The 25,192-nt window shown below is 49.6% G+C and overlaps 1 protein-coding gene across 1 annotated transcript; it reads right to left on the bottom strand.

Annotated features, from left to right (window-relative positions):
- Positions 1-3,198: 3,198 nt before the first annotated feature.
- On the bottom strand, positions 3,199-19,996 carry LOC119096483 (protein NYNRIN). The gene is made up of 7 exons (XM_037219399.1): positions 19,872-19,996; positions 16,825-17,691; positions 15,628-15,802; positions 15,150-15,285; positions 9,065-9,153; positions 7,420-7,527; positions 3,199-4,602 (listed from the first exon to the last, which is right to left on the bottom strand). Exons 2-7 carry the CDS (start codon positions 17,687-17,689, stop codon positions 4,401-4,403), a joined length of 1,575 nt encoding a protein of 524 aa, XP_037075294.1. The 5' UTR covers positions 17,690-17,691; positions 19,872-19,996; the 3' UTR covers positions 3,199-4,400.
- Positions 19,997-25,192: the final 5,196 nt, after the last annotated feature.

Here is a 25,192-nt window from a genome sequence, read left to right as displayed (position 1 = left end):
CGCGCTGTCGCCGAGCCTTTGCCTAAAATGCGCTCTAGTATCAATGAACACAAATGGTGCTTGCGGTTGCCATAGCACATTTCATGTCGTACAGACCTGCTCGCCATTTCGTGTAGAAGTGTTTTTACACATTATCAGCAGCAGTTTTGTCTTCGGGTGGTATCTATGAGTAGAAGATATCTCTTACAGCATAGAAGCCGATCTGATCTCGTCGCATCAGGAAACCAGTCTCGCTCATCCCCGTACTGCCTAACAAAGGAAATAAACTGGTGCGCGAGCATGTTACGACACATTTTACATAGCATACCCTGATATCCCCGAGCCATCGAGGAGTTCGTGGAAATCATTCAACTGATGCCACAATCTGAAATATGTCTGATAAGAGTATTGGGACAGTGCGTTTTAGTATGCAGTGAGAACTGCATGGGATGCATGCATCCTCTTTTATTAAGTGCACTAAAAAACGAACATAACCGCCGAAATCGTACGACACAATTCATACCGTACGCGGATGACTGTATGGTACTTATAGCAGGAAACCCACGGGGTGTAGACGAAGTTGCAAATGTCGCGGAGAAGGCCTTTGAATCGCTCTGTAAATGGTTCATGTATGAATGAGAACCCATCCAAGACAGGTGTAGTAACTATAGGTCTTGGACATTTGATAACTTTAACAACATGGAGCAGGTCAGTGCACCAGAAACCCTCCTCCTGTGCATGTTCGTGCTGATGATTAACCCATCACCTCAGTGAAAGAGGCGAAGAACCTCGATTTTGGAATTTTCAGACGATCATGGCTTGGTCATGTGAACACAAAATTTTGACCCCCATCGATCCTTCCAATTGGAGGATATCCTCCGCACGTCTTCCTACTCCGATATCCTCCGATCGATCCCATATAGTCAATAGACCTAGTCTGATCTAATAATTCTTATAAACGATCCTATCTAATCTATCGATTAATCCATCCTAATGAGGGTCCATCCCCTTTCCAGACAAGGACCTTCATAGTAACTCCAGTAGGGAACTCATTACGTTTTCCGATCAGGGGGTTAAGGGCTTTCCCGTCAAACCCGGTGTACTTACCGGTTAACGCGCGCCCGGGTGGCCGGCTGGATATCCTTCGCTCGGGTGGGGGTTAATTTGACCCCGCTGAGATCTGGAGAACTATGAGAGCTAGACACACGAAATTCACAGAGCATGTTGACCTGTACGGGAACTCACTTAGGTCAAGGTTTGAGGCTCCTAGGTCATGACTTTCGGGTCAAATAAGGTCAAACAAGATCAAAATTCTGGTTGGTCCCCAAAGTGCCCCCAGAACATAGATAGCTGTTCCTAAGCAAAAGGTCACATGCTCATTTAAGATAAGTGACCTTGTTTGACCTTTTGAAGGTCGTGGTGACCAAAATCATACAAGACTGCTACGAGTTTTGCCTTTGAACAAGCGACACAAAGTAAGCTAGGCAGTGTGCTCCTAAAAACCAAATGTTGGCCTGGGTCATTTTATGTCAATGACTTATTCTGACCTCTAAGAAGTTCATGGAAGATGTAGAATGCGGTTCCTGCTATCAATAAATTTGAAATGAGCACCAGAAAGCATCCCTTAAAGCAAGCCCTAGAGCAATAAAACAGGTTGGTTTTGACCTTGGTCTGATCTTTATACCCGACCTACGGTAAATGTAATTTGCTCACTTAGTTGTTTTGCTGTCTAAGAAAGCATTTCAGAGATGTATGGCTTTGTATAACACTCCACTGCTGCGTCAGATTGAACGATTCCCTAGATATTGGCTTTGCTGAAACCATGGCCTGACTTTGACCTGCTTTAGGTCAGCGACCTTACAAGGTACATCTAAACTTTTGTCATCAAACGATCCGCTATCCAATTGTCTACAACTATGATAAATTTGCTGCGGCGCAGCCGCGCCGTTCGGAAACCATTCTAGAAAACCCTTCGGGGGGTCAACTTGACCCCCACCCGAGCGCGTGTTAACGCTCTGGCGACATGGGGTCAAGGGATCCTTGGTCGATTTGCCCTCAATGGATGCATCACGTATCGGCCCCCTTCCCGACGCAGGGATTCATCTGACCGGTACAGATGACTCCGGATCGACGCAGCGCGCTCACTGACGCTAAGAATCGCTTGCCAGCACGGAAAGTCCAATAATCTACACAGGGTCCCTAGCTCAGCTCGTCGGGCTCCTGGCTGGGGCGATCAGAAGGGCTTTCTTTCGTCACCGGGCCGCCTGACTGACGCAAGGCCCTTCCATTGTTTCGTTACGGACTGGGCCTGCTTGTAAAAAAGATTTAAGATGACATTAAAACTGACATCGTAATGCATAGTAAGTTATTAAGCACTATGCCGTTACGAGCTAACACGTGCTGTTATTTCCCAAATCAAACTGGAAGATGACCGTATACCGTTTTTCGGGACAAGCTATTCAGTATTGATGGTCTCTGATCGACATGAGGTCCGATTGTCTCAGGAGTTCCGATCAGCGCGAGACGCACTCTGACCGGCACTCGTGGGCCTCGGACCTGCGTGCCGGAGTCTCTCAACGCGATCTCTGACTAGCTCTTCGGCCTCTTATAAGGGGTCCAAACGGCGACCTTTTATGAAGCGCTATCGACTGCAGCGGTCATATAAGCACCCCGAGGCACCAGCGCCAGCCGGAAGTCAAGACTGGGCTCCCCCACGTGGAGGTCAAGCGTCATTACTTGAGTTTTACGACGCACTGAGCTGCTGAGGCCATATGGTACCGCCTGCCTCTTACCCTGGCAGGAAGGGCGGGCACCGCGGGAAAAAGAACCATGTACCTCTGGGCACCCAGACACGCAGCTTGAACACTGCACTGCCGGTAACTGTGGAGGCCAAGCACGCTTCCGCCGAACCGGCTCTCCATTAGTTTGGGTGGCATCCTTATCTACGTAGCCCGTAAGTACCGATGGCAGGCGTCTTTCGGCACCCGCGAAGTCTTGTCCGCAGGAAGGTACAATCTGTGATGCAGGCTTGTCGGCGAACATTGTCACACGTCAAGGTACGATAAATTCTTAAGCACAAATCCTGGCATGAGGCGGACACATTGCAACGCACCACGCATGATGCGTTCGACGGCTTGCCTCCCTATTACACAAGGGGAGGAAAAACCAAATATGTTGCTTCTTTACTATTTGCATTTATCTTAAGACGTAAGGCGTATGCGAAGTGCGCACTTTTACACGGCGAACGTTGCAGCAAGCGGCCAAAGGTACCAGCAGGGAGAGCACCTCCTGCGTACAGCTCAGCTATTCAAGCAAGAGATGAACAGGCACATTCGTAGATTGAACGCCGTTCGCGACAGTTGAAGTATCCGACGAACGACGAAGGCCCCCTTTGAGCCACACAAGGTGCATCTGAATTTTGATCTAGCCTGTGTTCCAAGATGTCAATCGAGAAGCAAAAAAATTGCCTTCAGAAATTACGGAATGAACTTGGCAATTTAGGAGCGGAGGCGTCACGCGAGACCAATAACTTGTCTAAAGAAAAAGTGGCACAAAAAACATTGCACTTGGACGGCGGAAAGGCACCGTTGCATGCACTAAATTCACATGCGGAGACGCGAAACTGCAACTTTCCACACTGCATACATAACGTATATTTTTGTGAAACACCCATTAAAAACATCCGTCTAAACGTATTCACCGATTTGCCCACCACAGAAGGCACATCACAAGCCGCGTGCGTCAGCATTACTAGTTAGGACGCCAGCGGTAATGGTCAAGCTCAACAGCGTTTCACGATTATGGAGGCCGTCTGTGGCCTCTGGCACAGGTCCAACTAGACACCATCTGTGGCGACGTATTGCAAGACCCAGTGATCCCCGTCTGCAACCTGCTCGGCCTCGAATGTGGCACGTCGTGCCGAAGCGGCGGTCGCCGTGCCGTTCGCAGCCTGCGTTAAGGCACATGTCTTCGAGTTTCAACAGACTTCTAGCCTACATACTGATTGAGCGGAATGCTGTGACTAACATTCAGGTACGTGGCAGTACATCTCCGCACTGGGTAGCGCTCGCGGAGCCGTTCGAAGCAGCGAAGTCGGGACACTTCCTGACCGACCCGCTTGCCAGCGGTCACCACCCCTCCTCCCCCTCCGTGGAGCATTCGTGATGCCTGTCGGCCACCAACGCCTCCCAGCCGCGCTAAATAGCGTGCCCCCGTCCGCCGGGCGGAGCATCAGTATCACCCCGTGCGCTCCCAAACACTGACAGCCGCCCCACCTCCGGCCTCAGACCCATCCCCACAGTCAAACCTCCCCAAACCGGACCGATCGCTCCGTCTCCTCTCTCGGAAGGAGGCCGCCTGTCGCCTCTAAGTCGCGCCGGCAGACGCTGGGCTGCGCTGGGCAGGAGCACCGCGGGCGCTGCTCAGGTGCACTGAACCCCGGGGGGCTGACTCGGGCCAGGCGGGCAGCCGGGCGGCGGCGGGCAGCCGGGCGGCGGCTGGGCGCCTGGCAGCAGCGGCGCGCCGGGCGGGAACGTGAGGAACTCCAGCAGGCCGGGTCCGTTCCGGCCCAGAGGGTCGGGCGGCAGCAGCAGCTGGTCTCCCACGAACACGGGAATCAGCAACCTGGGGAGCGGACCGAACGTCGTCAGACATGGCGCCACACACGGCCCGAGATCTCGCAGCAACCTGGGGAGCGGACCGAACATCGTCAGCCATGGCGCCACACACGGCCCGATATCTCGCAGCAACCTGGGGAGCGGACCGAACATCGTCAGCCATGGCGCCACACACGGCCCGAGATCTCGCAGCAACCTGGGGAGCGGACCGAACATCGTCAGACATGGCGCCACAAACGGCCCGAGATCTCGCAGCAACCTGGGGAGCGGACCGAACATCGTCAGCCATGGCGCCACACGCGGCCCGAGATCTCGAACTTGAGGACGGGTCGGACACTGCTCAAAGCCATAGCGCATGCGCAAGCACGGATCGGCGGCCATCATCACAACGAGAAACCGTACCACGGGTGGCATGTACTGGCGTTTTTCATTCCATGTGATCACCCGCTATAAAGAATTGCGAGCCGAACCATTACATAACTGAAGCATCAGACATGATGTAAGAATCTCAGTTATAACTATTGGGACGCCTGTAAGTGGGAAAGACTGTTCTAGACAGCATCAATTTCTCTATATAGAAAATATGCTCTTTAATACGTCATTGTTCGATCACGCCACGGAACGTTTGTATGACGTTGAGATGCTGCTAAACTAACCGTGAGAAATTTCCACCCTAGCTCTCATTTTAGTACTTCAAGCCTCCCGAGAGGTGGCCGTGGAGGTGCGAAGGTGTTGACTGAACCAAATAACGCAAGTTGTTAAGTGCATGTGCGGGGAACGTTGTTCATATAGAAAAGACGGCAGAAATAGCCTTATTCCTTGGAGAAAATCAGAAGAATGGAGATACAGATGAATTGATATTTCGGCAACATGCCCTTATCGAAACAATAGGAGAAGTGAACTGACTTCTGCTATTGTTTCGTATTTGTAATTCACTTCTGCTGTTGTTTCGATAAAGGTATGTTGCCGAAATATCAACGCATCTATATATCCCTTCTCCTGGTTTTTCTCCGAGGAATAAAGCTTTTACTACTGTCTTATCTGTGAGCCAAATATCGTTGTGCTCGTGTTTCGACTCTCTCCCGACATTCTTGCAAATTTATCCCTGAGTTAAAGGTGTTTACTAGTACATACTCGGTTATGGCGCGATTTTTAACTTATTCGATTACAAGTCTTATTTCCGTAAGAACTGAAAGGTGTCCAGCATCTTGTATTATGTAAGGCATGATTTATGATTGAAAACTCGCACAGCCTGCCCAACAATAATACGAATGGTTGCCAACTGACGTCTGCTGCATCTGGAAATCGTTTTCACCGACGTCAAGCATGAACAACTCGTCGATTACATTCTTCCCGGCCCAGAGCGTTGCTTGGCTTATGGGGGTGGCAGGATTTGAATAAACTGTTTAAGGTGTCATGGATGCCAGGTTCACCTTGAAATAGGCTGCCCCGAAATAGCCTGTACATCTTCGCGGGTGTCTAACTCAGAAACTAGAGGGGTCTAGGTCTTAAGCGCAGGGCTGCGAACTGCACCAATGACCTTCAAGATGGCTATTTCAGTTCAAAACCTCATACAACTGTGGAACACTTTTTAAAGGCGAACGCGACGTACGACGTCGAACATCCTTTAATGAAGCCAAGTGACTGGTGGTCATACGTCTCAGGTGCCAGTATAATGGCGCTAAGGTCCCAAGGGGCACAACAAAACCACGTTGAGCGTGCAAGTGAAGCCAAACAGGGATGTTGATCTGTAAGACGGAGCGAAGCTTATCAGAATCGTTTCCCTTCACAGGCGTAGGCGGATTTCCCACAGAAAACTGGCAGAGCGTAGAGTGCAGCTGACTTGATTTACTGACTTCGACTTGTTGACAACTGCGTGGTTGGTGACGCAGGCTTTATCGCAGCATACGCCTCGCTGGGGAATGTATGCATCTCGCTTGATGGAATAGACCAGGTCCCGTATGCGGGGGCAGGCTGTGCCCCGCATATCAGACCGAACGAGATGCCAATTGAGGACTCTTGCTTGTTCCTGCTATTTTGCGCGACAGACCCCTGCTGCTCACTAACCGCTCTATCCTCCAACGTTCGCCACCCACAAACAGCAGAAAAGATCCCGTCTAGTTTGTTTCATGCCGGTTCTTGTGTCATGTTTTGCGTGCTGCGTCCCCGAGTGTTTCTGTTCCTGAGTGCTTCGTCTCCGAGAGTTTTGCCCCAGCTTCGTTCGACTGTGTTAAAAATGCGCTTTGATGGTCATCCGTTGTCGTGAAATGTGTGTGTGATGCCGCTGACGTTACGTGCGACAGCTTGTAATATGAATAAGAGACGAATGGCTCGGCGAAGCTCATGCTGGTTGTTTTATTAGGGAAGGGCGGGTGGACCCAAAGTGCGGGACATCTCGCGGAGCATTTCCTCGTGTGCCATTCTTATTTCCAAGAATGGACTCCGATCACCACACACACGCGCGCACGCACGCCGCACGCACGCACGCACGCACACACACACACACACACACACACACACACACACACACACACACACACACACACACACACACACACACACACACACACACACACACACACACACACACACACACACACACACACACACACACACACACACACACACACACACCACACACACACACACACACACACACACATAAACGCACCACCACGCACGCACGCACACACACACACACACACACACACACACACACACACACACACACACACACACACACACACACACACACACACACACACACACGCGCGCGCGCGCGCGCCGTAGGAGCCCCAGCCGCCAGCCCGTGCCGGTCGCCCACCTGTTCTCGATGGTGTGCCGCCAGTCGGGCCGCTCTTCGGCCACGTCCCGGTACAGGTCCCGCGACAGGATCACGCCGCCCACGTTCGTGGCGTACATCACCACGTACCTGTCGGCAGGTGACGCGTAACAGGCACCAGCTCCGATGGGCCGGCCAGCGTCGTCTGCCGCAGCGACTCACCGCGGCGTTGCGGCAAACGATCTGAGCTGTCAGGCCGAGTGCCCCTGCTGACGCTATTGCCTGGCGCATTGGCACTGGCATTGGCGTTGACGCGCGGGTTGGCGGGGGGGGGGGGGGCATTCTAGGATTTGTGCTCTCTTAACAGCTCAGCCACCTAATGTGCTGAGGACAGGCTTTCAGCCGTGGGTAAGATAAGGCACTATGAGCCGTGGGTATTGAGGTCAAGACTTGATAAAGACTTGATAAAGGTTCAAGGCCAGCAAGCCTTCAGCTGCTGCCAGTTGCCAGCTCTGAGCGACCGCTTCCTTGCCTCTGTACTTGTGCGACTGTATTTGACGGCGCAATATGTTTGCGTATCAGAGCTGTACCTGTTTATGCCTTTGGCCATCTGACGATCGGACGAAGAGACACATGTTGCTGAACAGGTGCATATGTGCACACATATAGTGTTTCTCTATATGCTTGACTGAAAACGACCGCTGATTCCCGTGTTAACAATCTTTTTGATACATCGTTCGAGATTATGGGTTTTCTATTTCGTGGTATCGCTCAGGTAAGAGAACGTTCGCACAAAATCACTCAGATATCTGTCGACATCTGTATATCCTAACGTTTTGAGAACTCATCTCATCGTCAAAGAAACACAACTAGTACAAGTGTCTCAAGCGGTAAATTTTTAGCTTCCAGGACGCAAACTGTGCGTCTGTAATGCAAATGACACAAATTGACAGACAACAATAACTGAACACAACAACTGACGGACGACAATGACAGTCTCCAGACATGTAATGACGGAAGACGTCTTCAACTTTGGGAAACATATTTATCAAGGAATTCTCCCCAGCCTTAAACAAACAAGCAAATTCTTGCGCGACTCTTGAATCATTGGGTGATGGGCGAGAGTTACCGCCCATATGATTCTGGCTATGTGCATTTGTAGCGCTTCCAATACCGATGTATTTTATACGCATTTAAATAACCAAGGAAATATTTGTCTTTTTCATACTTAAAGATGTTCTCAAGATAAAGGTGCAAAACTTGCGCCCTTCATAATTCAAAACTGATCACTTGTGCCTGCTACATTTCTCCGACGATCTCCAGCGATGAGATAAGGTCTCAAACCTTAGATTTTACAGCCGTCGACGATTATATCGGTGATTTAGTACTAGGAATGTTTTACCTTACGATACTACAAAGTAAACAGCCGGGAACCCAGAGCGATGCATTAAACAGGTTATTAATGCGGAATCAGCGACAGGTTTCACTCAAACATACAGCAAGGAAAATATTCGGTCAAGATACTTCGCCATATATATATATATATATATATATATATATATATATATATATGTATATCAGTAGATCTGCATTGGCGACACATCAGCCGCAAGCCTGCTCTGCAGTAGGACCGTCAGCATGCGGGTCTGCCGGTGTCGGGAGCAGAGCAGCCGGTCCGACGACTAACCTGTCGTCGTAACAGGTGACCGTCTTGCCTTGGATCATTCGGCTGGGCGTGTACGACAGATCGCCCCTGCGGTACATCTCCTCCAACAGCTGACGAGCGAAGGGCACAGCACATTCACATGGAACACGCCGGCACCGGTATCGACCCGGCTCGGACCGGGCCGCGCGCCGGAGGGCTGCCGGCAGCCGCGCGCGTCGTCCAGACATTGGGCCATGGTGTGCGGTAAACACCGCCATCAGCCCCCACCCCATCCGGATAATCGGTGGTGGTGACTTCTTATAGATTACTAGAGCGACGTAGATGGCTGGGCTCACAACAGCAGCGCAGCCTCGCAAGAAGTGGATGGGACACAACGCAGGCAGAACGTAGGCAGAGCGCCAGCAGGACCTAAGCATTCGCAACGCAGGCATACGCCAACGCACATCTGTCATACACGGCTTGCGAACAACAGAACTATAGAAAAAGTTCGCAAGGCAATTGTCCGTGGGATAAAGCTGGTGAGCCTAAAGGTCGCCACGATGAAGTACGTAGGTTGTCAAGAAGTTCGTAATGGTAAAGTCTTTGTGTAAAAGTTCGTCCACGCTAAAGTTCGCATAGCCACCAAGTTCTTAACACGTGCGCAGTCGTGGTAGCTTGCACCACCCACACCATCCTAATCCACCCTTTTATACTATATTGTTCCCCGAGGTCATTCGTCTCACGCGTACTTATGTCATCTATCATCATTCGTGTTCCGCTTCTGTGGCGTAGGTAATCATTGCTCAGAGACGAAACGTTTTCCGATGACATTGTCTTGGACGTAAAAAAAAACATAGCTTAGATTTTACCAGTTTGTGAGCTGTTTGTTTTTGGAAGCAAATTGGCACTGGGGATGTCGTTAAGGGAAAACGTTTGTCCTGCTCTTGACAAATTTTTAGTACATACCATGAGACTAAAGGTCATTGTTCGTTTTCTCACATTGTTCGCACGTCAATCGTCGCCACTCTGCAGGACAAAATTGCGAACGCCAATGTCCCTATGCCGACGTAGGATACAGGCACACAAATTTCGTCACACGCAAACAGCCGCCAGGATAAAATTTGTTTAACGAAAATGGTTACACGAAAGTCTATATGGAAGCCTTCATTTGCAGATGGATCATGCAAGAACACCAACTTCGTGAGCACATGTCCCTGGGATATAAATTTCGTTCCATGAGGTGCGTACGCCAATGATTGTACGCAGATGTGTACTGCAAGTTCAAATGCAGACCTCCATTCTCGGTGCCCGGCGTAGGATGAATGCTTACTACAGGGGGCCCACCACATGCCGTCATCCGGGTGTGGGGGGGGGGGGAGGGGAACGGCGATGGGGTCCCCCACTGGACAGAGAACACTGCAAATAATTCAGGCCAAGCATTACGATCAGTTAAACTGTTCATGGCATGGACTCACATGCCCTTCGGCGTCCACCAAATGAGTCCGAATCAATACTAGTAGTGCAAAATGACCCTGGAATGGAAGGGGGCAGCTAAAAGACCATATTCGTCGCCTTTATTCACCCGTCGCATTTATTATGCCTCCCCTTTATCTCCACCCTGACGACGCCTGTGTCGCTGCACACCTAAGCCCTCCTGACTGAGCGCGCCACTGACGCTAGCTGACACCCCGGACGGGAGCCAACTGGCATAGGGAATACGGGGCGCGGACGTGCAAGTGACCTTGACAACTTCAACCCCTATAAAGTAACGCAGGGTTCGAAGAAAAAGGTACATCCGCTTCGCTGCATTCGCTTTAACAAGGACCTTGCTGGTACCAGACCAGCACTGCCCGAAGCTAGCAATTTTAAACGGTGTGCCGGATAGAGCTAAAAAAGCGCAGTCGAATTTTATGCCTTCGCTCAAATCGCTCAAAAACTGCATTTCAGCAAAATCTGAGAGTTAACGGTGTAAAGCTTGGGTGGCCAATATGCCTTGTATTACACAAATACTATCTATACAAATGTATTACTGTGCAATCGCTTATGAGCTTTTATGCATCCATTTTTGTCGAGCGCTTTCCGTAACGAATATGTACGCACGTACAGTTGGTTAGCAACAATGGCGACGTTCTTTGTGCATACAAAATTTGTCCATGCCAACCATTGTTCAGGCGACTTTTTGTCCCGACGGACTATTGTCCAAACGGCTCTCGTCAACACGAATATTTCGCATACTTACTTTATACGATACACACATTTCTCACCAGCTGTTGAGTACGAACGCCTGCGTAATAAGCCTGCCGGTACGTACTACTGCCGCAAGAATTGGATACATTACAATCAACTGCCCACGAACAATTGCGTGTGTACTGGGTGGGAAGAAAACATGTTCTGATTTTGATTCGCGCATGTCGGAACCCAACAGCACACCAGCGCGCATGTTTTGGTTTCGTTCGATAGTATGTGCTTTGGCATTTTAGTTGATGCGTCCAAGTAACCGTGAATGCGGCCCATGTTAACTTGACACCATCGCGCAGCTTAGCATGATGTAAAATACAGAAGCTATCCAACTGCCTTGGCCAACAAGATTCATTGTCGCAACGGAGAGTAGATCCGAGTTCGCTTCAGGACCCTGTACGTCCCTTGCCGGAGAACAATCTTGCTCCTGTGATAGTGTGAGGTAAGTGTCTGAGAGACGGGTCTGTACTTAACTTAAAAAGGACGAAGTGGAAGAAAGAGGCAAACAAAGAACGGAGGAGGGCATCGCAAAAGCCATCACTGTCGATATCACAAATGTGCCATTACTGAGGACCTACCAAAATATATCCCAAAGATCGTGCAGGATGTCGATAGCGATCATACAACCGTAGGGGATGTTCCGAAAAAAATGCAGCAAGCTATGCACGCAGAACATAACTAGTGCCTGAGGGGTGGCACAGTAGGAACGACGCATGTCACAAATTTCCATAGTTTGATAAAGATTTTGCATTAATATATTTGTCAGTGTGCCTATCTATATATTTTTATAATATGGGGGGAGGGGAGCGGTAAAACCAGAACATCTTTTTCCTTCCATACCGTACTTTAGGCATACGCACTTTTCCATCTGAACCTCCATCCTAACACCGGCCCGCACGCCACACCGAAGCCATCCGAAATACCAGAAAACAAAAACGCAAATGGCTCGTCACAATGCACCATCGCCAGTTATTTTTGCACCAAAAATTTAGCCATTAATCGAACATATCAGATTAAAAACTGGTGATCAGAACGCAGTGTTTGGCACTGAGGTAGTTTGCTGGCACTACCAGAAGGCGGTTGGCGTGGCAGCCCGGTGTCGCCCTGAGAAAGGGCGGTTCTCGCATAGGCGCCATACTGGTTGTTGGTGAGGCTGATATTTTGAATCTAGGTGAATCTAAAGATGCATCGCGTGTAATGACACGCCACGCCAAACAGTTAACTCACATTTATTTTTATGCATCGTAAGTTGAACTAATTTAACCTCAGCCTGCATACTGAATGTCATACTCTAGCGGCATTTCAGGCCAAGGAAAAACGGTAGGATGCGACGTCACAAAATTTGGCTTAGCTCACGCAGCCTTTATTGCACATGCTTTGTAACGGACATAAATACCCATATACGCCATGTCAGGCTCCTGAGCTGACCCATCTCTAAAGGCTTGCGGAACCATTTTACCCTACCTGTAAGTATTTGCAGTAGATTAGCAATGAGTGGTGATATAAGACCCAAGGTCGGTATGGAACGATGGTTACGAGCAAACGGATAACCCTTGCTGCGTCAGTAGCCTCTTAGTTGCCAGATGAGGCGAGTGGTATGATGAAATGTTGCATCTTATATTTGCCCAGGAAAAAGCAATGAAAAATCATTGCATCTGATTCACGTAATTGTGTGCCAAGTTAAGGCAAGGTACCGTTCTAGGCTACATAACTGCCTGGTGGCTCTCGTTAGCACGATTTCGGTGGCTTTCGCTAGCAAAATTTGGTAGCCCTAGCTAACTTTGGGACCAAACACTAGAGCCGGTGCCTTCAACTTCGCCCCCCCAACCCCCCCCCCCTCTCCTCTCTCCAGCGGTGGGAATGAAAATGACTCGGCCATTCAAAACCAATGTGCACCAAATGGTGTCACGCCACAGAAAATGTATGCGCAGACCAATGGATCCATTTCCTTTAAATGCCATGAAATGATGACAGTACACATTACCCATCTTTGATATTCTCTGTAAATCACCGCCGCCTAGATACTGCACTGTAAATGCCGGCTACAAGTGGACGCACATTGGGTGTGGCGATTCTTACAACATGGCGTGGATTGCAGAATGAAACACCGTGGTTGTGAAGCAGTCGGTAATCAAGCCGTTAAAAGGGCGAATGTTTCTTCAATCTAACCTCAAAATTTCCCCGACGCTAGTGGAGTCAATGTTAGCTCCAATTCCACGCGGGTATCATGCTGTCAAAGACAACTCACATCTAAATATCCAAACTTACAATGACCCGAACCGGGCGGGGCAAGCCACACGAAACTGTTCAGGTGTCTGATATCAAGTCCTATCGCTGTTGGCACGGATCATCGCGACGTCCGATCTTACGCGATACGTAGTGACAAAAATAGCTGCGATGCTGGTAATTCGGAGCACGGAATGGCACTAAAGACACACACTGAAGATTGCCATCGAACAGCCGAAAGAAGATTTAATTGCTCGCAAACATATTGCTTCATACATGGTATGAAAACACCACGTTGAAATGAGATCGAGAGGAGGGAAACCATAACTGAAATGATATATATTATATATATATCATTATTTTATTACACACAACACACATATATATATACATATATATATATATATATATATATATATATATATATATATATATATATGTGCATATCACTGATGTCGACAGACATGGAACGCCACACCATCAATCCCCACACCTATCAAATCCATTCATTACAATGTGCACTGGGTACCACGATGTCAAGTTATGAAGTGTCAGGTGAGTTTGCATGCGCCTCTGTGGTGTATTATTTGCGATGTGCGTGTTAAGCCCTCAGCCAGTGTTCAAGTCTTGTTTTACCCGGTGATACCCGATAGGTGCGAAATGTGTCGAATGTCATAAGCCTGTGTGTGATATAGTATATATATATATATATATATATATATATATATATATATATATAAACATATTGAGTATAACTACCAATGGTAACTGGCCATTGGCACTCCTTATAGAGCGCTACTGCGTCTTCCTAAGGCCAATGAGTCAAGCTTTCGGAGCTCTTGGAACGTAAAACACAAAGTAAAGAAGACATCAAACGAGTCAGGAGAACATGAAAACAGCTTTTCACGCAACTGACTCATAAATTATTTTGCCGTACCCTAAATCCGTTCGAACTGCTGCGTGCCATGGAGCTTTTCAGTGGCATTGGCATGGCTATTGGCTAAAGCTAAATCAAGTGTACATGCAAATCATGATATTGACACGGAAAGCATGAGCTTCTTCGTCCTTAACCTTCACGTTCCACTCACAAAGCGTAATGGAGACAGAAAAGAAGGGTGCGTTTAGAGTAAACATTTTACCAACTTTAAGAAATCATTGGAAAACTGTCATGATGTTAGAAGACCGCAAATTAAGTAAGCAGCCATGGGTTCCACTCTTTTACGTTTCCTCGTGGGAAAAAACAGCACTGAGGACGTCCGGTATTTGCATCAAGTGGTGGTATCTGATGATGATGTTGGCATATGTGAACAGTAATTATAACCCTTTTTATTTCAGATGCTAACAACTTATTCGTCGAACTGGTGGAAGAAAAGTGCCAGAATGGAGCGCGAGACTTCATTTGACACAACTGTCAAGGCGGGAAATAAAAACCTGCACAAATCCTGGTCTTATAGACATCAAAACAAAGAACCTCAACTCCCTTCAACCTGTTCCAGTTTGATTTTTCGACTGCTGTCTAAGTGGTTGAAATCAAAAGAGGCTCTTTAACATTCCACTTTGAAATGCCCGCGATCCCAAAGGACGGCGTGATTTCGTGACAACGCCTCCACCCAGCCTACACCTTCAGCCTCTCTAGCAGCCCAACAGTGCCGGGGGCCCTAACCTGTCGATCAGCCAAGCTGGGAATGCGACGGTGAAAGTTGCTGGGCATGAAGACCACACAGCGGTGGCCCCGGCTCTTGAAGTAGTCCAAGGCGATGGTAAGGCCCTTCACTGAGCACGTCTGGTTCCGACCGTGCCTGCAAGGGCCGGCCGGGTCAGTCACGTCCCACACTCAGCTGCGCGTTCCCACACACGGCAGACGGCGGGAGCGCTGGTCTGGGTCCCACGCCGCCACCGCTGGTCCTGGGTCCCACTCACGTGCACGCCACACTCCCTCCTCCCGCCGACGTACCTGTCAGCCCGCCGCTGGCCCGGGCCCACTCACGCGTGCGCGCCACTCCTCTCTCCCGCCGACGTACCTGTCAGCCCGCCGCTGGCCCGGGCCCACTCACGCGTGCGCCGCACGCCCTCCTCCCGCCCACGCACCTGTCAGCCCGCCGCGGCTCACCCAGCTGCCGTCGCTGACCGGACCCACTCACGCGTACGCCACGTTCGGCCCATCGATGATGACCGGCCGCTTGGCCCGCTCGCCCAGCATCTGCGCGAACGTCCGTCGGAAGTCGGCGTTGAACTGGATGTCGGCGGCGGGGACGCCCGGCGCGCCCCGTCGCTCGGCCGACGGGGCACGCGGTTCTCGCAGAAGCGTGCCGGTCCCTGCGCAAACGGCATGGACGCGAGCGTGACGAGACGACCGTGCGCAGAGCCGGGGAGCGCGGCGTGAGGTCTCAGAAGGGAACAGGCATGGCATGCGCGGTACATGTGAAGTGTTCAGTCCGGCCCCCGCCAGTTTCGCACCAATGCTAAGTCACATCGCAACGATGCCTGTCCGGCCTCTGCGACCAAGATGGGAACCATTCATCTGAAGCATAGTCGCCTGTTCTCTGAATGAGCCCTGATGTAAGACTGATCACGATTTTGGGCCGTAAAACAGCTGTTTTAAAGCAGCACGGGATTGAGAAAACGAGCGCACCCATTATTCCAAGCAGACTTGAGCTGGCGAGACCCAGACACGTTTAAGTCATCGCGTCAGACAGCGCGCGAGTTTGGGCCTGTAGATCCCCAGGGACAACCGCAGTGCAACGCAGCGACAAGCGACGCTCGCTTGCAGTTCGAAAATTCCGCGTGACCTGCGGGCTTACTTACGAACAGTAACGACTTCTTGGGATTCCGATCCCTTTTAAACTTGAAAATATATGACTAGCCAAAGTCCCGGGCAACGACTGACTTGTCCAAGCTACGTTCTCCTCTGATATGTAATGTTGCTCCTTGCGCAATAACACATGAACATAGACGCCACCTCTGTTCCCTACACAAGAACATTAACGCTGATGAATCCAACAAGCAGAAAGTATAACGTTTCCAACACCCGAAATGACACAGGCAAACCCTGAGAACAGTCAGCTTCTCGGAGACAGCTTACCAGCGGGAGCGATGAGGCCGTTTGGGCGAGCGCCCGCGCCGCCGGGGCGTGACGCCAGCCGACGACAGTCGAGAGCGCCGCTTCTCCCGGGCACGCGCGCTGAGCGGTGGCGCCAGGGTGCGCCGCGCCGCGCGCAGCACACCCTGCAGGCGCCGCTGGGTGGAGCTGGTGCGGCGCAGCGGGCGGCCGCGGGCGGGCCGCTCGGCCGAGGTCGGCTTCGGCGGCGGCTGCGAGCCAGCTGCCTGGCAGGTCGGGCGAGCCGTCGCCAGCGGCAGGAAGTCGGCGCTCAGGTCGGCGGCCGTCGCCGGCGCCGGCTTGGCCACGGCCGGCGTCATGTCCTCGAAGAAGCCGGCGGCGCGGCGCCGCACGGCCGGCGTGCTGAGCGCGTACACGCGCCGCACCTCTGTCACCTCCAGCTCGGTCGGCGCGTCCTCCAGCGTGACCACGTGCGGCGTGTCAGCCAGCTCACCGTCCTCCAGTGTCACCACGTGCGGTGTTACCTCCACGACGTCACTGTCGTGGCGGCGGCGCGGCGCCGGCGTCGAAGTGGTCGGACCCCTGCGGGTGTTGCTCCAGAAGGAGTTGGAGGATGGCGATGGCAACGCGGTGACCGAGAACACGCTGTCGTCGCCGGCACGAGCTCCCTTCGAGGGGGAAGCGCTCGTGCCCGGCCGCACCGTTGTGGTCGCCTCACTTGGACCAACATCAGAGGCAGGCGTGATGGCTTCGTCCGATTTTTCGATGCCAGAGGTCTCCTTCACCACCTCACTCGACTTAGAAGTCGTCGCGGCCTTCTCGGTTGGCAGACCAGCATTCGAACTTACTGAAGTTCCTACCCGCGTAGTGCCCACAGCCGAAGCCGACTTCACCACCGTGGCGCTTGTTCCTACCCGCGTAGTACCCAGAGCCGAAGCCGACTCCCCCACCGTGGCGCCTGTTCGCCCACCGTCCTTCAGCGCGGAGAAAGGCGGCCGAGATGACCCCTTGCAGCACACCTTCTCGAAGACCACCAGTATAGAGTCATCGGCCTCGTCGTCGTCGATGATTTCCGGATCGGCCAAATGAAGGGAGGCCCTCCGACTGTAGGGACGATACCGCAGGCTGCTGCGTTTGCGACCCATCCCTGCAAAATACGATGGCTGTGAGCAAAATGTCACAGGGCGCAACATGCCTAACAAGAAAGGGCATGTAGTTCACCAATGTACTTTGTATTTTGTTATGTGGTTTCCCAACATTTACAAAAGGTCTGTACTGACTGGGAAATAATCAAAATGAGCCCTTCAAGGATTGACAACCAAGATGTTTACCCTACCTACTGTTCAAGATACATCACACAGAGTATTGCCAGAGCACTACCCTTATGCATTTTTATTTTTCAAAAAGGGCTTGACTGACAGACCTGAATGCCTGATGAGGATTTCAACCAAAAGAGTCAAGGGTGTGGAGAGATTTTTGTTCAAGATAGGTTGATTCCTCTCAGGCAGCAATGATGGAAGCAAGAGACATACTGCAGTAATGGCAGAACTGCAAAAATAATCAAATAAATAAACAAACAAAAACTAATAGTTGACCTATTTCAGATGTTCAAACTCTGCACTGACCCATACCATGGAAACTCTCTGAAACCCTTCAATTCCACAACTGATTCTTCACAGAGCAATATGATTCCAACAAATTATAAGGAAATGAAACCAACAGCCTGAGGAAGCTAAGGCTACAAGGACCACAGAAGTACCAATTCAAGAGACATGTTGAGGGAAAAGTGGTTTAAAAAATATATGTACCAAATTATTTCATTGGGCTATCCAGCTAACCTCCTTACAACAATTATAAACATGATGGTTTGTCCATTCTGATGACTCAGTTGGTTAGAGCGCCTGCCTCCCAATCCACACCCTGTGATGGGATGGGCTTGACCTTATCAGGCTCTGCCTATTTGCCCCTGACAGGCATGGCCTGCAGGGGGTGGCAGCGGCCACAATAAAGGTCAGATGATGTTAGAGGGCAGGACAGACGCATTGCAGCATAGCAAACTTTCGCCACCAAATTCTGCCATTGACCCGGAATGGTGCAATCAGATGGTACGGGTCAGGGCTAAAGCAACAAGTGCTGCTTAATGTGGGCTCTGCAGATGTATTTTGAATCCTTTATGAGTATGCCTCCTGATGAACCAGAGGGTCTGGTGCCAGCAACATGCTCCATGTCACCAAACAATCAAAATATACCTTTGGTAATAACTATTGCATGTATAACCATTGAAATGAGGGCATTTTAATTCAATTGAACACTAAGTATGCCTTATAGTTCAAAAGCATAGTATGATCTGAGAGTTATGTCAAATTGTGTATCAACAGACACAGGCTATCCTATAGACCATCTGATCTCCTTTGTATGTCCTTTACAATCCTCATTCCAGGCATACACCATGTCTCATTCTAAGGGTACCTGAGAGCCATGGGAACATGATAATTATTGGAGCCTAAGAGGTGTAGTAATGATTATGCTTTGAGGGGTACACCAGTCTGTGCCCAAACCAAGCTGGATTGCAATGATTCCAATAGCATATTATACTGACTTAAGTTGTGATGACCAGTCATAGCTTATTACAATACAGATACTAGGGTGCCAAATCAAAATGGTTTTCATCATGGCCACTGAACCTGGTTAAAAATCTATACTAACTCTCATAAGGCACATATAGGCACATGTATTAAGGCACATACACAATATCAGCACCATGGGTCATTGGAGGCCATACATAGCCAGCCTCAGGCCCTAATGTTTGATGGAAGATGAATAATTAATGAATAAACACCAAACCTCAAGCTCTTATGCTTGATTGGAGGTCCAAGATTATCTAAGGAGTGTCCCACAGGTGCACAGGATGCCCAAGAAAGGTGTGGGAAGCCCTGTTAGCCCAAAATAGGTCCCCAATTAGAAAGACTGAAACCTCACCAGGCCAGGAGCTTTACTCTAATTATATTTCTCATGTCATACCAAAGTAAGAGAACTTCTGAAGGCAGGCAAAATTAATATACTTGGATTAGGGCAGTGGCAGGCCACCAGGTCTGCTTGTTCTCCTGGAGAGGTTGTTGATATTCACCTCTGACAAACAACAGGAACCAACGCGAAATATGCAAGTCCATGTTACTCATGTTTCAGATACATTAGCACCTAAATGTGGAGCAATTGCAGGAGTTGCAAGTATTCTGAATACTTTTGACCCATGCCAAGCGGAAAGCTTTCGGTCGCAATTAAACCGTGATTAGCGAGCTGTAAATCAAAAACACATGCCTTACACACCTTCCCGAGTTTGGCTTTAAATCTCACGAACACCGGGCGATCCCATACGGAGACCCGCGCAGCTCAGCTAATCGGAATTCAAAGGCCTCGCGCCCCCGTCCCGCGTGTGCTCATGCGACATCGGTGATTTCAGCGACCTAAGTGGGTAAATGAAAACAGAGGGCAGAGAAGAGCAGAGGATAACACAGATGTTATTGGATAACCTTGGTCAGCTGGTGCTTGTTAGTAACTTTTTTGAGAACAACTACCATAAAATAGACTCAAGGAGTATTCTAGAATAAAATTATCGAGTAAACAAACGTACACAGCAAATTAAGATGATCAGTGAAATAAATCGTTTTTAAATTGAGATAGCTCGCAGTTTCTTCCGCCAGCTGACTTCACCTTTACCCTCGACCAGCTGGCGTTTTTCGGAAACACAAGTTGGGAATCGGTTGCTGACAGATCTTTCTGGCGTACAAATGTTATTGTTTTGGAAGAGTTTCAAGCACATGTATCTTACACCGCTACGTCGGAAACAGCCATGCCCACAGTGTGCATGGCTAAAGATGGACATTGTGTGTTGCATTAAACTAGCCCTACACGTATAAGGGGCAGGAATATGGCTACGGAAGGGGAAAAAGGAGTGAAGGAAATGTTCCATACTTGAAAACATCGAAGGAAACAAGAGATGTGACGAAATAGCTCACCTACAGTATAAGTACACTTTTCAGTGGAAAAGGCCACTGTAGGCGATACAATTTCTCTTTTTAATAGATGTGCTCCTCATTGCGTCATTGTTTGATTACGTCATCACACCTCGCACAACACTGAGGGACAATTGACGGTCGTTATACGTGGAAATCATGCTCACGGGCGTCAGATGTGGACGAGTCGTCACCGCGCACCTCTACTGATGCGAATGAAAGAACGTGTGCGATTGGCTTAGTGGGTAAGCGTCTGTTACCGAGAAGAGCATTGGTTGAAGTTCGAATAACCCGCGCGTCACAGGAATTATGTGATACTCCCATTCTGAAAGCCGAATTGCGCCCCGAAAAGAGACACTTGTAAACGCCATAGGGGAGAAATCGAACCCACAGCATAACGTTGCGTTGATTCGCGGGATAATAGCTTCAAGCTCGCATATATTTGTGGCGAAGCAGAGCGTCCCAAGCTTCTGTTACATTCATTGCACAAACATTCTAACACATAAGTGTGTTGCAAACATTACGGAACACACGTTGAAAAAGCAAGACGAGTAAAATGAGTTTCTTTCATATTGGTGAGCATGTAGTCAAATGATGGTTCTCCCGCAAGTAGGCAAGGCTTTTCAGTTAAGTTCCGGCTAATCGAAATCATGAGCTATTGAGAACGATTTCGAGAGAACTGGTATTATTGATCAGCTTCTACGTGCCCAATGTAACAATAAGTTAAAAGTGCGGGATATGTGGATATGTAAGATATATCAAAAATGTGGGATATTCCCTGCAAAGGGAGTGCCCCACTTTTGGTGCATGTTTCAAAAACATGCTCTAATGAAACCAAAGGACCAGTTACATGTAGTAATAGCTTTGGGTGGTGCCACTGCAGCGCCGTTAAGACATAACAAGAACATCAATTTTAATTATTTTCTAGTCCAAATTTCGCTGTCATTGCTTTGTAACATTACTGCGCTTCCTCCCTGCGGTCGCGACCACCGTCGTCATGACAACCGCCGTAGCAACTGCTAGTGCGAATAAAAGAACGTTTGTGTTGACCCAGCGGGCGGTAAGGACCTGTTACCGGAAGCGCATTGGTGGAAGTTTGAACCAGTGCGTCGCTATTGGCCATCTGATGCTCCCATTCCCAAAGCCAAGTGTACCTCGAAAAGGGTCACTGTGGTAAGCGGCATATAAAAGGCAAGGGAGAAATGATAGTCATAGTATAAGGTTTTGTTGAATCTGCGGGGTTAAAGCGTCATATTCCTTTATACTTTTGTCAGAAGAGGGTATTCGAAGCTTTCCTAACATTTATTACGCAAACATTTTGACGACTTAGTGTGCTCCAAATATTGCAGAGCACTCGTACGTTGGAAAAAGCGAGGTAAATATGCACACACACTCATACACACACACACACACACACACACACACACACACACACACCACACACCACACCACACACACACACACACACACACCCACACACACCACACACACACACACACACACACACACACACACACCCCCCACACACACACAAAAACACACCACACACCACACACACACACACACACACAACCACACACACACACCACACACACACACACACACACACCACACCACACACACACACACACAACCACACACACACACACACACACCACACACACACACCACACACACACACACACACACACCCACACACCACACACACACACACACACACACACACACACAACACAGATATATATATATATATATATATATATATATATATATATATATATATATATATGGGGTCCCTCGGGCCCAATTATATATATAGATATATATATAATATATATATATATATATATAGATGGGTGTGCTTATATGTTTATTTATTATAAACAGTAAATACGGGAACCCCTCCAGCTGTGCGCACCTCTACAATGCTGGGCGTACCACGCATGCATGGAGCGTATGCATTTTCTCCAGATCATGGTTAGCCCTGTCTTTTAAAGGCCAATCATTTCGGAAGAACAGGCTAACTAAGGAAGTTGGGTGCTAAATACCATACAACCAATATCAAGGACGAAATCAATTCCTGGTATATTCACGGCTAGCCATCTGACAGGCACCTGATCGATCAAGAGTGCCCAGGCATGTTAGCAGATAGTATCCGAACGCCACCGCAGGACCCTACGACAAGATGCAAAGAGAACAAGGGCAACGCGGAAGGTTCATTGGCCATCAGATTGACCTTGCATGTTGACATATAGGGCTCGAGCAACAGCGCAAGGCCTCTGGAGAGCGCAATGAGCCCGAAAAGCTTCCCATTCAGCACCTTTTTCAAAGCGAGGAGTCAGCTTTGTCTGTTTATGGACTCTTCACTTTTGCTTGCAACTGGTCTTGGTCGTCTGCAGGCCCAAAAACGTCCAGTTCTGTCATGTTTGGTGTTAGAAAGCCGCTTTCATTCGGCCAGTTATGGGCCCCTTCGAAGCACATGGGTCCCCTTGGGCCACAAAGGGGGCATAGTCTCTTGCCCTCCACCCCCTCTGCATCCGCCAACGGCGCGAGCTTAGTACGGATGGGGCCCCGCCAAGAGCGCAAAGCCATCCATTCAAATGAGGACTGCCCAAGACACAATATGAGGGCCCGGGAAGGATCGAGTATGCTCGATCACGTTAACAGGTGGGGCCCCGAGAAGAGCCCTCCATTTGAATGAGAAATGCCCATGACACAATGTGGAGTCGCCCAGAACGATCGAGTGCACGCGAGCAGGTTGACAGATAGGGTCTCTGACAATATCGTATGGCCCTCCTTTCAAATCGAAAGCACCCAAGACCCAATGCAAATGGCCCACGAACGATCGAATGTGCCCGAGAAACTTATCAGAAGGGACCCGACAAGAGCGTAAGGCCCTTTATTGAAATAAGAAGTATCCAAAACCCAGTGTGGAGGGCCCCGAAAGATGGAGTGTATCCGAGCAGGTTGTAAGATAGCCCCTGATAGGAGCGTAGGACCCTAAGTTGAAACACCAAGACCCAATGTGAAGGGCCCCGAACAATTAACAGATTAACAGGTTTGGGCAGGTTCACAGATAGGCAAAAGCTTAGGCCCCCTCCCCCCCCCCCCCCAGTCAAATCAGACGTGCCTACTTATCAGATGATACATGACAGGAGCATAGGACCGACATTCAATTACCCAATGTGCGGGGCCCCAAACAATCCATTATGTCCGAGTAGGTCAATAGATGGGCCCCGACATGAGCGTAGGGCTCTAAGCAAGTGACAGAGAATTGGAAGGGGTCTAAATCAATGCAGAGGGTCCATGAGCATATCGCGAGCATGTTGGTAGGTTAATCGAGACCAGCGTGAATTGCCCCTCAGCAAACGAGGAAACCCGGCCAGATTAACTTGTGGGGCCCCGCTTACAGTGTGCAGAGCCCTTCCGGCGAATGGGAAGAGTATGCGGAGCGCCCCTGATTGACAAGAGCGCCCCGGCACGCTAACAGGAAGGGCCCAGCAACAGCGCAGGGCCGTCCGAGCAAATGTAAAAAGAAAATCAAGTGTCACGTGGAAGGCTTTTTGACGACCGGATTCACTATGCAAGTGGGCATATACGTCCTCCAGGAACAGCAAAGGACCTCTGGACGGCGTAATGAGCCGAAATAAGTCTCAATCACCGGCCTCTCAGTCAGTCGAAAGACTTGTTCTACTCATGGGCCCTTCACTTTCGCTTGCAGCTGTTCTTGGTCGTATAATAACCTCATTCAAATATATACCGTCATTCCATTGGCTATGCGTCATTCAAGGCCAAGCAAAATATAATTGTCGAGGCGTTCATATCTGGTGTTTGTGAGCACGATCTCCAGGCAAAAAGGTTGTCAATTGGCTTTCATTTGATGTTGTGTAAGGTGCAATGACGTAATCAAACCATGGCGTGTTCAGGAGCATATTCACGGTTAATTAAGCCTACTTATTCCTGGCATGGTGGGTGTGGCTGTGTGCACATAGCACTGCGGGAGCACTATCTCCCCACAACGTGACCCGGTCGTCGGTGAACAACATACATAATATCCTTGTGATCCCTTTCATGACGTTGCGACGGGCGGACACTGTATTGTGTCGAATCTTAAACCATCCATGCAGTATGACTTTTCAGCGTCATCATGTACAAGATACAAAACAGAAGATCAAGATAAAAGAATGCTCCGAAAATGCAATCGCGGTGATAATCGTGAGAGCAATCCACAGACACCTATACGCATAAAGAGTGAAAATTGCTTATCAGTAGAATTTCCCAAAAGCAAATGCAGTCAGGAAAAGAGCGAGCGGCTCTCGGGCCCCCAGTGCCGCCAACAACGCACGAAACGCGAACAGTGTCGGACGCTCACTGCCGGCCGGAGGCAGCTGGTTCCACGAGGCGGCATCACGGTAACGAAGCCCCCTCTGTGTGATCAAAAAATTAGCGCCTCGGCGGCTCCAGAGCTCCGGCCTCGAATGAACGGATGACCCAGCGAGACACCGCGGATCGAGGGACAAACATGCGACGAACCGTCAGCGGGCTGAGCTGGTTATGGAGAGGTTTACACACCTTATGGAGGTCCCTCTCTCGTGCAAGCTGGTCTACTTGGCACCAACCCACGGATGTCAGCGC

The sequence above is a fragment of the Pollicipes pollicipes genome, unplaced genomic scaffold, assembly GCF_011947565.3.
Source record: "Pollicipes pollicipes isolate AB1234 unplaced genomic scaffold, Ppol_2.1 Scaffold_4295;HRSCAF=5057_pilon_pilon_pilon, whole genome shotgun sequence".
NCBI classification, from domain to species: Eukaryota; Metazoa; Arthropoda; class Thecostraca; order Pollicipedomorpha; family Pollicipedidae; genus Pollicipes; species Pollicipes pollicipes.
This window is presented reverse-complemented; position numbering and strand designations above follow the sequence as displayed.

Excerpts from the sequence above, each read along its gene's own strand:
- LOC119096483 (XM_037219399.1), bottom strand. The coding sequence starts at position 17,689 with ATGGGTCGCAAACGCAGCAGCCTGCGGTATCGTCCCTACAGTCGGAGG. Across the intron at positions 15,803-16,824 it reads CCTGCCGCTGGCGACGGCTC|GGACCGGCACGCTTCTGCGA; the intron begins GCCCGACCTGCC and ends CCGTTTGCGCAG. Across the intron at positions 4,603-7,419 it reads CGGCACACCATCGAGAACAG|GTTGCTGATTCCCGTGTTCG; the intron begins GTGGGCGACCGG and ends TCCGCTCCCCAG.